The sequence below is a fragment of the Mytilus galloprovincialis genome, chromosome 1 (assembly GCF_965363235.1).
Source record: "Mytilus galloprovincialis chromosome 1, xbMytGall1.hap1.1, whole genome shotgun sequence".
NCBI classification, from domain to species: Eukaryota; Metazoa; Mollusca; class Bivalvia; order Mytilida; family Mytilidae; genus Mytilus; species Mytilus galloprovincialis.
In genome coordinates, this window is record NC_134838.1 from 123,359,581 (window position 1) to 123,373,993 (window position 14,413).

The 14,413-nt window shown below is 30.7% G+C and overlaps 1 protein-coding gene across 6 annotated transcripts in view; it reads left to right on the forward strand.

The window, feature by feature from the left end:
* The window catches only part of LOC143056714 (regulator of G-protein signaling 22-like), a 44,026-nt gene that overhangs the window by 14,568 nt on the left and 15,045 nt on the right, over positions 1-14,413 (forward strand). For 5 of the 6 annotated variants that reach the window (XM_076229868.1, XM_076229893.1, XM_076229887.1 and 2 more), the window contains 4 exons: positions 7,072-7,134; positions 9,429-9,659; positions 10,516-11,783; positions 13,779-13,940. In XM_076229868.1, coding sequence (XP_076085983.1) covers positions 7,072-7,134; positions 9,429-9,659; positions 10,516-11,783; positions 13,779-13,940 — 1,724 coding nt within the window. Of the gene's footprint in view, positions 1-3,033; positions 3,232-7,071; positions 7,135-9,428; positions 9,660-10,515; positions 11,784-13,778; positions 13,941-14,413 lie in introns of those variants that run through there. The other variant, XM_076229881.1, reaches the window with a different exon arrangement.

Consider the following 14,413-nt stretch of genomic DNA (forward strand, 5'->3'; position numbering starts at 1 on the left):
TGGTGATGAAAAAAAATAAAATTGATGTAATCGATTTTTTTTTATACATCTTGTATTATTGTTAATATATAAATACAATCTGAGTTCTAATAATTACATATATATATACTAAATTGATTAATAAAATATGTCAATTTTAGCCTTGGTTTGTTGATTTTTAGACTCATTTGGTAGGAAATGTTAGATTTCAGTTTCCATAGCAACCATTTATTTATGTCCAAATTTTTTTTTCTGATGACTTATATCATTAATACCCATCACCAAGTAAGTTTTCAACAGATTCTGAAAACCTCAGTATATCACCCTTTGCATGATTCTAAGGTGGACTGGTACTTAATTATTTAAATTTTGGATGTAATTAATGTTGGTGGTGTTGTTCTTTGAATTTCTTATTAAAAGATACTCAAATTAAAAGAAAAAGAGAAAATTTTGAGGAATGAATAAACTTTCTGAAACTAACAATAACAAGGTTTGTTCTCAAGAACTGCATATATTAACCTTTTTTGTAAAGTGTCAATTCCTTTAATTTATTTCACACTTTTTAAGGTAATGTTTAGGCGGTTCTCCAACCTTTAAGAACAGTTTCAGAGCTTCATACTTTTTCTCATATCCATACCCTTGGTTCATTAGTGAAGTGTTTGATGCCACCCAGCTCCTGCACTTTAGAGTTCATATGATTGTGTAACTTTGTAATAGAAAGTTAAGTAAATTTGCCTTTGTATATACAAACTGAGTGCAGGGCCATTTAAATGAATATGTAGGAGTTGTGTAAATGAATATTAGACACAGACTACACTTATCTTTCACTTAAACTTTATTTCTAAAGTTAAAGAATTAAATGTAAGGACATGAAAGAATTTTTGTAAAGGTAATTTGATTTTAAAGGTACCAGTGGATGTTATTGATAAGTTCACTATGTTGATCCTTCATTGATAGGAAATGTAACGATTAATTAGTTGTAGTAGAAAGTTTTAAAACTTGAGTGTATAATTGTTGCCATTTCAAGCTATATTTCAACTATATGGTATTATAAAGATAACGTCCTGGTGATTTTTACCTAAAATAGTAGGCTAAATAAATATGACCACTGAGTTGGCATAAGCACCAAATGGAAAATTGGAAAAATGAATCGACTGATACAAGTTGTTGTCATAAAAATCTTTTCTTGACACAATATTATCTATCAATCTTTCTTGAAAGATTTTGAAATGTTGTGGTCTATTGTTATTTGTAGTTTGTTTACCAGCTTTAAAATTTTTCTTGATTTTGTAATTGGTGTTAACTTTTGATTAAAACGGATTCAGCATTCTAAAGTGTGTAGTATGGGAATCCTCTTCCTTAATAAAAAAAAACACACTACAAGTGCTTTATTTGTGATTGTGTTTATGTGTAGGTCCAAAAAGAGAGCAGTAGCTTTGGTAAAGATCTGAGGTCTGAATCCTGATAGTGTTTTGTTGGTTTAAGACAATTTTTGCTGTTGTCGATCTGTTGCAACAATGTAAATGGAAAAAATTAAAGGGGCACTAGTTGTCAAATTCATGTTCACCAATTTGACTCAAATTCTCATATTTGACTTATAACAAGTATATCATTGAATTTTGAACTTAAAGGGATTCAGATAGAGCACATCTTATATCAAGGATTCAGACCTTTTCAAGTAAATCATCAAATATAAGGAAATTCAGATAGAGCTATTATATCGAAAACTTAGACTTTCCCAAGTAAATCAATGAATGTAAATGATTAAGATAGATTAGATCTTATATCAAGATTCATATATTCCCTGGTTAATCATTGAACATTGCACTGAGGGATTCAGATGATGAACACTTTAAATCAAGGTTGAAACATTCTGTGGTTAATCATTGAACCACTGAGGGATTCAGATGATGAACACTTTAAATCAAGGTTGAAACATTCTGTGGTTAATCATTGAACCACTGAGGGATTCAGATGATGAACACTTTAAATCAAGGTTGAAACATTCTGTGGTTAATCATTGAACCACTGAGGGATTCAGATGATGAACACTTTAAATCAAGGTTGAAACATTCTGTGGTTAATCATTGAACTCTGCATGTAATAAAGGGATTCACATAGCTCCCATCTGAACCAAGATTTAGGCATTTCCGAGTTAATCATTTAATTGCAAACTAGGTAAAATCTTCCTATCATGCAATATTTTGTCAATAATAGAAATCATTAAAAGAAGCAATGTATAAATTTCCACTTACATATTCCTTATCAAATGGGCACACATAAACAACAATCATTCAACATATTTACAGGATTGTTTAAGAATTAAATTTCTGAGTAATCTCCCCTTTGTAATAGGATTACAGAATATTCTATACAAGTTAAATATTAAACATTCTTTTCTGAGTAAGCTATTTAGAGAATTACAAAATGAACAACACAATGACTTTTGTAATATATTTATTAAATTTTTGTTAGTTGGTGGCCTTTTGTGACCAAGTAAAGAAAATGAAATATTTGATTTATAGAAGTAAATTAATACTGTTCCTCTCTTTGAGGATTTGGACATAGTCTCTTGTGGGAATTACTAACACATAGTTCCTTACTGCTAACAAACATAATTTTTGGACCCAAGAGTTATATGTAATATTTCTTAGGAATCGAACAGGATATAAAGTGTAATCAATTTTCAATAAGACGCAATAGATTTATTTAGTGTTATTTTCATTTACAGTAAATTTATTTTCAATATGGAAATTTTTGTTTAATTAAGCTTTAAAATGCTTTTTTATGGTATAAAATTGAGATACCTAAATTTAAGTGTATTTATTTGAGGATGTTTAATATTACAAAACCCATACAATATTAATATATCTTTTAAAAATCAAATTAAATCGTTGGAATAGAACATATAACCATTTACATCATAATTTTGGTAAATGACAGATGAACGAAGAAAAATACTAATTTCTTTGACTATTGGACATTTAAATGTGGATTACTTCACCTGGATTTACCTGTGGACTCTCGTTAACTTTTTCTTGATGTTTGTAAATGGATTTATATTGGCTTTAAGCACTAGCAACCAAATAGGTGGTAAAATCCTACTTTTATGGTGTTAAATTTCTTATAATTTGAGTCAAAATGTGATTGCATGTTCAATTTGGAAATTTTTTATTAATACATGGAATATTATATGTGAAAATGAATATTCACAAAGATTCAGGAATTATAAAAAATTGGTGGAAAACTTTGGTAAGTTTTATTATTTACAAAAGTAATTAGAGTTGAACTTTCAACCATGTAAAAATATATATACATACCATAACTGAATACTATATAAATAAGAATACATTTACTCCAAATAATAATGAAATATTTAGTTTTTGATAACATTAAAATTAGCAAATAATAAAGGATGCTAAGACAGATTTCTCAAATGTAATTCTCGAGACCCCCCTTTTCTAGGCAAACTTTATGTATTATGTTTTCTTTGGCTGCATTCTCAGAAAAAAAATTCTGATTCAATTCAACTTTATCAAGATTTTATATACAATTTTTTTATATACTTGATTAAATATCGCATATACACATTATGGTTGATATTCATTGCTCATTGAATCGTAATTAAAGTTTATTTTTGGTAGGATGGCTACAAGATTTTATACTTATAATGCATACTGTACAAGCTGGGTGAATAAGCTTCCTCATATGGGCTTAAAACTGAACAATAAAAGCTTTTAAAATGTTAACGATGGTGACTTTCTCCTAGCAATTTCTATTGAAGTTCCAAAAATGCACTTGACTCAAATATGCATCTACTTACTTTATCAATATAAGATAAAACTTTTGTTGTTTAAGTTATTTATGATTTGACAACTGTAATTCAATGTGGAATTAAAATGAAATTCAAGATTAAGATATCCTGATTTACTTGTATTTAATCCTGAACTGTAGAAACTGAATGTATTATGGGGGAAAGGGAGGAATATACCAAAGCAAAGGGTAAACAAAAACTAACAAGAGGGGTGACCCAAAAGAGCATGGGAACAGACAAACAATACTCTACAAATACTGCATAAAAACTAAAGACTGATAAATCTCTACATAGGAGTAGTTTTCTACACAGTTGTTACTTCCAGAAATTATTGACTACTATGATGCACTGAATTATTAACATGCTGTTTTATGAGCATAATATAGAGAGCAACAATAAAAGAAACCTGGGAATTTTACTGCCAAATTCACACCACCAAGTGATCTATAAACACTACAACTACACAATAAAACTAGGAGGAATAAGGTAAAATCAACCAGTCAGTAATCCAACAACATAATGAAACCAGAAAAAAGCCTAGAGAGGTCAACAGTCTTCAACAATATATAATGTCTTTATCATATGTATGCTGGATTGCCATGTTCGGAAATACAGCAATAACTTCTAGCTTATCCAACCGATTAAGTTAAGGGAGGATAGGAGACTTTAAAGTAAATAGCTACATTATGAAGTTTGAAAGAAGACCCCATCCACACACCTCCTAAAAGACTGAAAAAAATCTGTAATAGTCAGATCTTCTCTTAAAGTAAAACACCTTTTAATCAATTACAAAACCCAGAACTGTCTGAACTTTAGAAAAACAGCTTATAGTACAATTTTCATCTTGAATAAGGTAATGAACTATTATGGTAATTTTGTTTTCAATGATATCAACAGTCAGATGATTAATAAAGGGAGAGAAGCAACAGTAGACCAGACCACATTTGGTTGAGTTACACATTGTAAATTAAAGATTATGAGGAAGCAGATGTGAAAAAAAAATTCAAAGTTAAAAACAAAAATTTGTAATTTTTCAAGCATTATAGCATTTATTATAGCATTTATTATATTCAGCTGTGATATTTATGTCTGAATTTCAAATGAGATTTACTTGATGTTCAGGTACAGGTATTTGCTATAGCATTATTTTCAATACAAAGTCTGCCTTAAGCTTTGTTTGTGGATACAATTCATGATTACTGATGGGAAAAATTAATAAAATGAAGATTTTATTACAATATTGATGATATTAAATTAGTTCTTAACTAAAAGATAACCAATCATTAAAAGTCTGCACTGTATTAGACCTAATATATATGCAAAAGTATTGAATAAAAGTAATCAGTGATTTCCTGAGAAGATTATTTATTGGGAGTATTGCAATAAAATCTGTTGTATATTACAGTTTGTTTTAATTGAGTTAAACCCTCTTGGGTATTGGTAGGGTATTACTAGTTTTGTTGCTTAGAAACTCAAGCAAGCTACCACCAAACATATTGTGTTCTAAGTAGAAAAGGCTCTCCTGATACCGTATAGTGGGTTATTTTCGCTGGATGTAAATTTTCGCTTATTTTCGCAGATAGAACAAAATCGCAAACATTAATTCCCCAAATTAAATGAGTACATACAAAGGTATTGATAAAAGTTTTAAATCCGCCAAAACAATAAACGCAAAAATATTTCGTATACCTTATTCAAAGAAAATCGCAAGCATTAATTCCCCAAATTAAAAGAGTACATACAAAGGTATTGATAAAAGTTTTAAATCCGCCAAAACAATAAACGCCAAAATATTTCGTATACCTTATTCAAAGAAAATCGTGAAATTTAACACACGCAAAAATAACCCGCTATAGGTATATGGATTGATTAATTGTTGGCATATAATCCAACTTTCAGTACTGTTGGCTATATTGTGGCTGACACTATACTTTTGGTGTAAACCAAAGTGTCTGGAGAGGACCATGACCTGGGGCAGAAACTGGCAATCCTGGTCTATTCTGTTGGCTATAATGTGGCTGACACTATACTTTTGGTGTAAACCAAAGTGCCTGGAGAGGACCATGACCTGGGGCAGGAAAACTGGCAATCCTGGTCTATTCTGTTGGTTGGTGTTGTTGTTACCTGAACATTTTCTGTTGGTCGGTTGGTATTGTTGTTTCCTGAACATTTTCTGTTGGTGGTTATTGTTGCTACCTGAACATTTTCTGTTGGTTTGTATTGTTGTTACCTGGACATTGGCTGTTGGTTGGTATTGTTGTTACTTGAACATTTTCTGTTGGTTATTATTGTTGTTACCTAAACATTTTTTGTTGGTTGTAATTGTTGTTACCGGAACATTTTCTGTTGGTTGGTATTGTTGTTACCTGGATACTTTCTGTTGGTTGGTATTGTTGTTACCTGGATACTTTCTGTTGGTTGGTACTGCGCTGTTATTTGAACATTTTTGTTGTTTTGGTTTGTTGTTACATGAATACTTTCAGTTGGTTGTTATTGTTGTTACCGAAACATTTCTGGTTGGTTAGTATTGTTGTTATCTGAACATTTTGTTTTATGTATTGTGATCTTAACATTTTTGTTGTTGTTTATTGTTGTTACCTGAACCTTTTCTGTTGTTTGGTATTGATGTTTTCTAATTATTATGTGTTTATGTATATAATTGTTACTTGTACCTTTTGTGTTGTGTATTGTGGTACCTGAACATTTTATGTTGTGTATTGTTGTTTAACAAAACGTTTGTGTTGTTTGATATTTTTGTTACCGGAGCATTTATATTTCCTTTTAATCATTTCTTTTGAACAAATAATGGTCTTTGGTTTTGTTGTTTCCTGTCCATTTTACTGGTTTGAATTCTTCTTGCAAAAACACATTATGTTCTGCAGCGGTATTGCAATTACCAAAATAATAGTTTCAGTGTGTTTGTATTCAGGGAAAGTTATGTTATATTAATCATTGGTTAGTATTGCTGTTCTACAGGACATGTTTATGTTACTTAGTACCTTTGTGTTACTACCAAGATACCATCTTTGTGTTATTTAGTATTGGTCAAACCAGTTTTTGTTTTATCTTTCACTTTTCTATTTACAGTAAGAATTTCTCATCACAGATGACTTATTTGTGAAATAGTTTTATGTATGTATGTATGTATGTCTGTAGGTGTGTTATGTTTTATGTTTTTGATTCCTTTTCACAACTTTTTTGTTGAATACTTCTGTGTTTGTATGTTTTTATGTTTGCATGTATATGTTTATGTTTAATGTTTTTTCGTTTAATTACAGGAAGAATTCCTTATCACAGATGACTTATTTGTGGAATACTTCAATGCCTTCTTGGCTTTACCTGTAAGTACATCAACTATCAAAAATATGAAAATAAAAACATTACTGGAAGTTACTTTTCTACCAATGATTTGGAAAAAGCATGAAGTATAAGAGATATGATTTCTGTTTGAAGTCAGTGCAGTCAATTGATATAAAAAGATGTGGTATGAGTGCCAATGAGACCGCTCTCCATCCAAGTCATAATTTGTAAAAAGCAAACCATTAATGCTCCAAGTATGGCCTTCCATAAAGAGCCTTTTCTCACACTGAACAGCAAGCTATAAAGGGCCCCAAAAAATTACTAGTGTAAAACCATTCAAACAAGAAAACAAAAGGTCTAATCTATATAAAATATAAACAACAACCACTAAACAACAGGTTCCGTACTTCAGTTTATATATGAACCTATCTATCTCTCACGTTGTCATACTTTTCCCAGCTTACTAAAGGAACAATATATATTTGTCTATTCTATATACATAATACAAACATTAGAAAATATACAGAGAAACCAATAAATTGTCACAATATATATCGATTCAAAGGATTTTATCTTAATTTGAGGTATTGTTCATTGTCGGATATTTAAAAACTAGAGCATTGGATTCTATTGTGACATATTTAGTTACAGGAAATACATTTGAAATAGAGAAAAAATTGATAAGACTAAAAGAAATTATTGTTATTCTTAACATATAGAGTATTAAGTTTTTTATAAATGGAAATCAATAGTTCAATTTTAGTGCCCTATTTGTCTGAATTGAACATGTATCAGATTTCAAAAAATGAGCAGTTATTAGATAACTGCACATTATACCTTTAGTCCATAGCTATATCTCCATTTAATACAGGTCATAAAAAACAAGTTGTTGGGAAGTTGTCATAAGTTAAATGAAACTTGTACATATATATATATATATGTATGTTGTCAACTCTATCATTTATTTTTTTTAAACTGCATTTTTGATAAATCTCAACAACATTGCTTCATGAACAATAAAACATGTTGTTTCAATTTTAATCATTAAAAATAATAAAGTTTGAATAAACAGGGTAATTAGCCACCTAAAATAATTATGCAATTTTTCAAAAATAAAAATATATAATGAAGTATACTGTTTGCAATGATGCATGTCAAATTATTTCTAAACACTTTTTTAAACTTGTAAAATGCAAAAACAAAATAAGATTGCAGGTTTTCTTTTAAGATTAAAATCTTCTGTAATAGAAAAGTGTTTGTTTTATTTGGATTTTAATCTTTATAATTGCTAATTTAAGATCATGTAAAATTTGAACTGGTTGAATTATGACAACTTTTATCTAGAAGAGTGTAAAGAATTTGTAAACAATTTGATGTTTGTCTTTGGTTGTTGACTTTGTTTTCTTTTCCTGTTGCCATTGACACTTACGTTAAATTAAATGTCTTACATTTGAAACCAATTTAAATCAGTGTAGCACTTTCAGCAGGACAATTGAACCTTTGAACAATCAGGGTATTGTTGCAGTCACCTTGTCATAAAAATAGTTAAATGATCAGGGTATAGTTGCAGTAACAATGTCATTAATAGTTTAATGATGACCAGTTATGATAATCATTTTATGGCCAGGTAGATACTATCATTTAAAATTTAATGGTTCGTCAGCCAGATTTTTATTAAATCTTACAAAAAGAAATGTCAAGCAGTTACTTGAACTGTTTGTATAATGTATAGTTTTATTGCCCAGCAAAACACAAATAAAGTCAAAATTTATGTGATAGATGTGTTTACAATTCAAATATATCCTGATGTTAAGAAAATTCTCAAATATTTTATTAGCACTTTAAAACATGAGTCAGTAGAAAATTAATGATTTATTTGTACTTATATTAGTTTGTATAGATATTTATAGTTCATGGGTTAATATTTGGTAATCCAAAATGCCACTGGCACTGCCACTAGACATAGTCCAAATATTTCTACAAGACTCAAAGATACCAATCTTTTGATAATAAACATTTAATTTTTCTCACTATGTTTTTTTTTACATAATGGTCATGAAACACAAATTAGTAACAAAAACATCTCAACCAAATCTATCAGGTGGTTTCTAAAAAAAAATGTGTGTTAATTTCCCCCTCTCCACTTAAGAACACAACTTCACAAGGGAAAATTTGAAATTTTGCAGCATTATCCTGAAAAACTTGATAAATCATTTCAAACTGGATAAATTCATGTCTTTTCTTCAGGGGTCAGCAAATTACAAATTACCAATGGCATCAAATATTTGTTATACTATAATTGATATTCTCTATGAAATATTTGTTACTTTTTCAGTCTTTTCCAACACCTCTCTGTTTCAACAAGGAAAAGACAGGTTTTGAGGTGGTCACAGAAGCCAGAAAAGAAATTGGAAAACAGATTAAAGCCGCCATAAGATCACAGAAAAAGCAATCAAAGATCTACAAAGTGGTGAAAAACCACAGTTTCATAGATATACCACTTATCCCAATAGTAGAACCTGAAGGTCCTGATCATATTGAAATCAACACTAATTACACAGTCACTGTAAGTACATATCACCTACTTTTCCTTTACACAGTGTGTGAACTATCGTTAAGACAGGATAGCAATATTACAGTCCATTGGTGACCTAATATGGTATAAACGTGGTCAGTAAATTTCATATGGGGACTGAAGCTACGCTATAACCATATAAAATTTACTGACTGTGTATATACCATATTAAATCACGTGTATATACCATATTAAATCACTGATGGCCTGTGTAACATATTTATACTTTCTATATAACCCATGAATGACATACCAAGCTATAATAGTTTTGGCACCATATAGTATTATAAAAAAAATATGCCATATTGAGACTCTTTTTGTGTCAAATTTGATCAACTTCGGTTCAATATGGTTTGACTGAAATAAGGCAAAACTTGAATGATATCAAAGTCATAGGTCAAGAAACAAGGTCACTTGATAACCTAATGAATAAATTTTGTAGATACTCAAGCCAGCTACATGCATTCAATCTATCAAGCTTGATACAATGGTTTTCTGTAGACTAATTTTACACTTTCTAATATAAGATAGATTTCTAAAGGTCAAAGGTCATGGTCATATGAAAGCCGCACAGAAAATCAGCCTTTCAGAGTATGTTGAATGTTTAAAAATGTTAAAACTGCTTGTTTGAAACTGTTTTGTGATTTTATAATTCTTCTCTTGATATACATTCGATTTAATGGTACTACAAAAAATGTAATAAAGTATTCTTAATACTTGATGGATTTGTATGAAATTGATGTAAAACCTTGCTGAAATTCAGTAATATATATTCCATTGAATGCTATTATGATCTAAGTTGCTTCAATCATAATAAAGCTAAAATGTAATCTTCTTTGTATTATAGACTTTAAACAAAGAACAAGGTATACACTGGGTAAAAGAACGTAGAATGCCAGCATTTTTAGAAAGTGACCTATACATGGAATATCGTCTTGCTAATCTAGTATCACAGGCCAAAATTACTGGAGAACAAGGAGAATATATATTAATGAGAATAGATTTCAAACCAAAAGTTAAACATAAAAAGAAAGTTGTAGAGGAGGAAGTAGAGGTAGATCCTAAAGAACAAATGATGAAAGATATGTACGTTTGTATGGGTACGGCGTCAACAACTGATACCGAAGCTTGGTTTACTGCTGCGTCCATGGCAACAGTAACCAGTGTTTCTTCCTCAACACAGTTAAGACCAAGGAGTGCTGAAATGACAAAACGTCCAGTCAGTGCACGACCAGTAAGTGCATATAGTTCAGTGGATAATTATAAACGGTCTGAGAGTGGATTAGCCTCATCTGTTAAAAGTTCCTTGTATAGTAATTATAGGAATACACAAAATTCTGATGATTATGATGATGTGTATTCTAGTAAACTGTTCGCTGTCGATGGTAAACCTATGACCCCCAGACCCACCGATTCTGTGTGTGCTGTTACTGAAGATTATAGGGATAAACATAACCGACCTTTCAGTTCTACTGTATACAGTATACCTAAAGTTGACAATAGTGATGCTGAATCTGGATTAGACATAAGTGACGACACAGATTCTGTGGATTCTAAAGACAACAATGATCAATTAGAAATGCTACAAAATGAAGGACAACTCTCGTCAAGGAAAGGAAGTTCTGATAGTATAGTGTTTAAAAATATTGACGATATAGGAACTGCAATAGTAGGTGCTGTTTTGAAGAGAACTGTGTCGTCAATATTAAATGTACATGATGATGATTTACCTTTGGAAATTTTAGATCAAATCCCGGGTTGTGAACTGTCACGACATATCTCATTGGAGCATTTAGACAGAATATCATTACAAGAAGTGCAATTACCAGAGGAGGACTCAGAGGTTGATAAGGTAACAGAGGAACAAGTATCAGAAAAAGACAAGAAGAAAGAAGAAGAAAGTGATGCAGACTCGCTACTTGATAGTGAGGATGATTACGAAGAAGAAGATACTTTCTTCAGGAAACATAAAGCAAAGACATTTAAACTGACAAACAGAAAAGGAACAGAAAAGTTTAAAGCCTTCTTAAGTGGTACAATGGGAGAAAGAAATTGGAACTTGTGGCTTGATATTGATAAAACCAGGTTTATGACAGATGATGAAGCTATTCACAGGTGAGTTTGTAAATCAGGTTTATGACAGATGATGAAGCTATTCACAGGTGAGTTTGTAAACTAGGTTTATGACAGATGATGAAGCTATTTACAGGTGAGTTTGTAAACCAGGTTTATGACAGATGATGAAGCTATTTACAGGTGAGTTTGTAAATCAGGTTTATGACAGATGATGAAGCTATTCACAGGTGAGTTTGTAAACCAGGTTTATGACAGATGATGAAGCTATTTACAGGTGAGTTTGTAAACCAGGTTTATGACAGATGATGAAGCTATTTACAGGTGAGTTTGTAAATCAGGTTTATGACAGATGATGAAGCTATTCACAGGTGAGTTTGTAAACCAGGTTTGTGACAGATGATGAAGCTATTTACAGGTGAGTTTGTAAACCAGGTTTATGACAGATGATGAAGCTATTCACAGGTGAGTTTGTAAATCAGGTTTGTGACAGTCGATGAAGCTATTCACAGGTGAGTTTGTAAATCAGGTTTGTGACAGATGATGAAGCTATTCACAGGTGAGTTTGTAAACCAGGTTTATGACAGATGATGAAGCTATTCACAGGTGAGTTTGTAAACCAGGTTTATGACAGATGATGAAGCTATTCACAGGTGAGTTTGTAAATCAGGTTTATGACAGATGATGAAGATAGTCATCAGTGAGGTTGTCAAACTTTCAATTGGAATCATTTATATGTTTTGGAGTTTATTGTGATGTCCATTTTCACTGAACTAGAACAAATTTTTATTTAGGAGCCAGTTGAAGCCTGCCTCTAGATGCAGGATTTTTTCATTGTGTTGAAGGCCCGTTGGTGGCCTTTCTTTTCTACTCTTTGGTCAGGTTGTTGTCTCTTTGACACATTTCCCTGTTTCCATTCTTAGTTATAAGTTTATGACAAATGAAGCTATGTATACAAATGAACATGTGATTTTAATAAAAAAAAATAAAAATTGTGAAAGTATTATCCCTTATTTGCAATAACATTATTTCTTGCATATTTTTAAACTAGGGATAACTTTTAAATTTTGTTAGATCATAAGAATAAGAATAACTATAACCTGGTATAGAAAGGTTCAAATTAATAAACAATCTGGAAAATTAGACTAGCACCAATTTTGATTTTCAATTATCATGTCTTTACAGTGTCTGTCATTGCTTTACAAACTGATTTTTATATCAATCATTTCAATATACTTTACAGTAATAGTAGTCTGACTGTTGCATTTTTTAATATTATCTTGTGACAGTGCCTATATATAAAACAATCTGCCTGTCAATGTACTATACATGTAACAAGGGAGCCAAAAAATATATTAACTCTTTATACAATTTCTCACAAGATAAAAAATATTTAATGAGTCAATATTCCAATCTGACAGTTCAAACCAAGCAAATAAAAATTCATTACGAAAGTTAGTTTTTGTTCTGTAATCACGCATCCTAATATTGAATCATGCAGAGAAAAATGAAAATCAACTGTTCAATGCTCTTTTCTTTAGTAACAATCTGCTGGTGAGAAGATACGCATTTGAATATCATTCTTGGTTTAAAATCAATGACATTATTTATAATATCTAAGTCACTTTATCATGTATTATACAGGTATTATTTGTGTATGAAATATTTGTAAAAGGTATTATACTAAAAGTCTAAATCTTTAATCCATATTATGGTAATTAGACAGCTACTGACCGCTTTCGATTTAAATATTTGACATATAAGTATTGATACAATAACCATTAAAATTAAATGTGAAGAAAAAAATATTTATGATATATTTGAGACCAGATATTTCTAGTAATATGTATTTCAATGAGACACATATATATGTGTATATATTTTTCTATTTGGTCTTAAAGACATTGTTCTAGTGGAATGAATTAGTTGAGAAGGAAACCATTGACTTACTACATCCCTGACTCTAGGTTCAAACATCCTTCCCTCTCTCTTCAATAATTGAAATGTCCACGACACTGTCTTGCTTATATTTTACAGACATTTACTAGAAATGAGGGAGAAATATTTCATCCCTGGCTCCTTGTTTGAATTGACTACTGAACAGAAGACAGATTTAAAGCTGACCAAACCTTCATCATGGACTAAAGAACATCTCATAAACATACAGAATAAAATAGCTGAGCCCTTAGTACTTTACTGGTAGGTTTATATTAGGGATACAACATACAGAATAAAATAGCTGAGCCCTTAGTACTTTACTGGTAGGTTTATATAAGGAATACATAGCTTACATTAGAATGAAATGGCCATTGAAGATTTGAGTTCTGTGATGGTAAATTTTTATTAGGTTCCTTCAGATTTCCAATAGATATCTGGTTAAGGGATGGAACCAACTTTCTCTCCTAGTAACCAAAATTAATAACTGTTTATACTACAGCTTTGCATGTGTGCATGGAAGAATTGCAATGCTGTATGCAGTGCCAAGATCAATAATGTCTTTGGTTGGTTTTTATGCTGAGAAAAAATCAAAGTCAGCTTTCAATATGACAGATGCCGTCTTCAACATTTCCATTACCTGTTTAAAATCTGTTGAGCCATTATACATATCCACACTTAACTTGGCATAATGAAGGCCATTGTAAAGAGCAGTCAATGGTCAAGGTACCAATAGC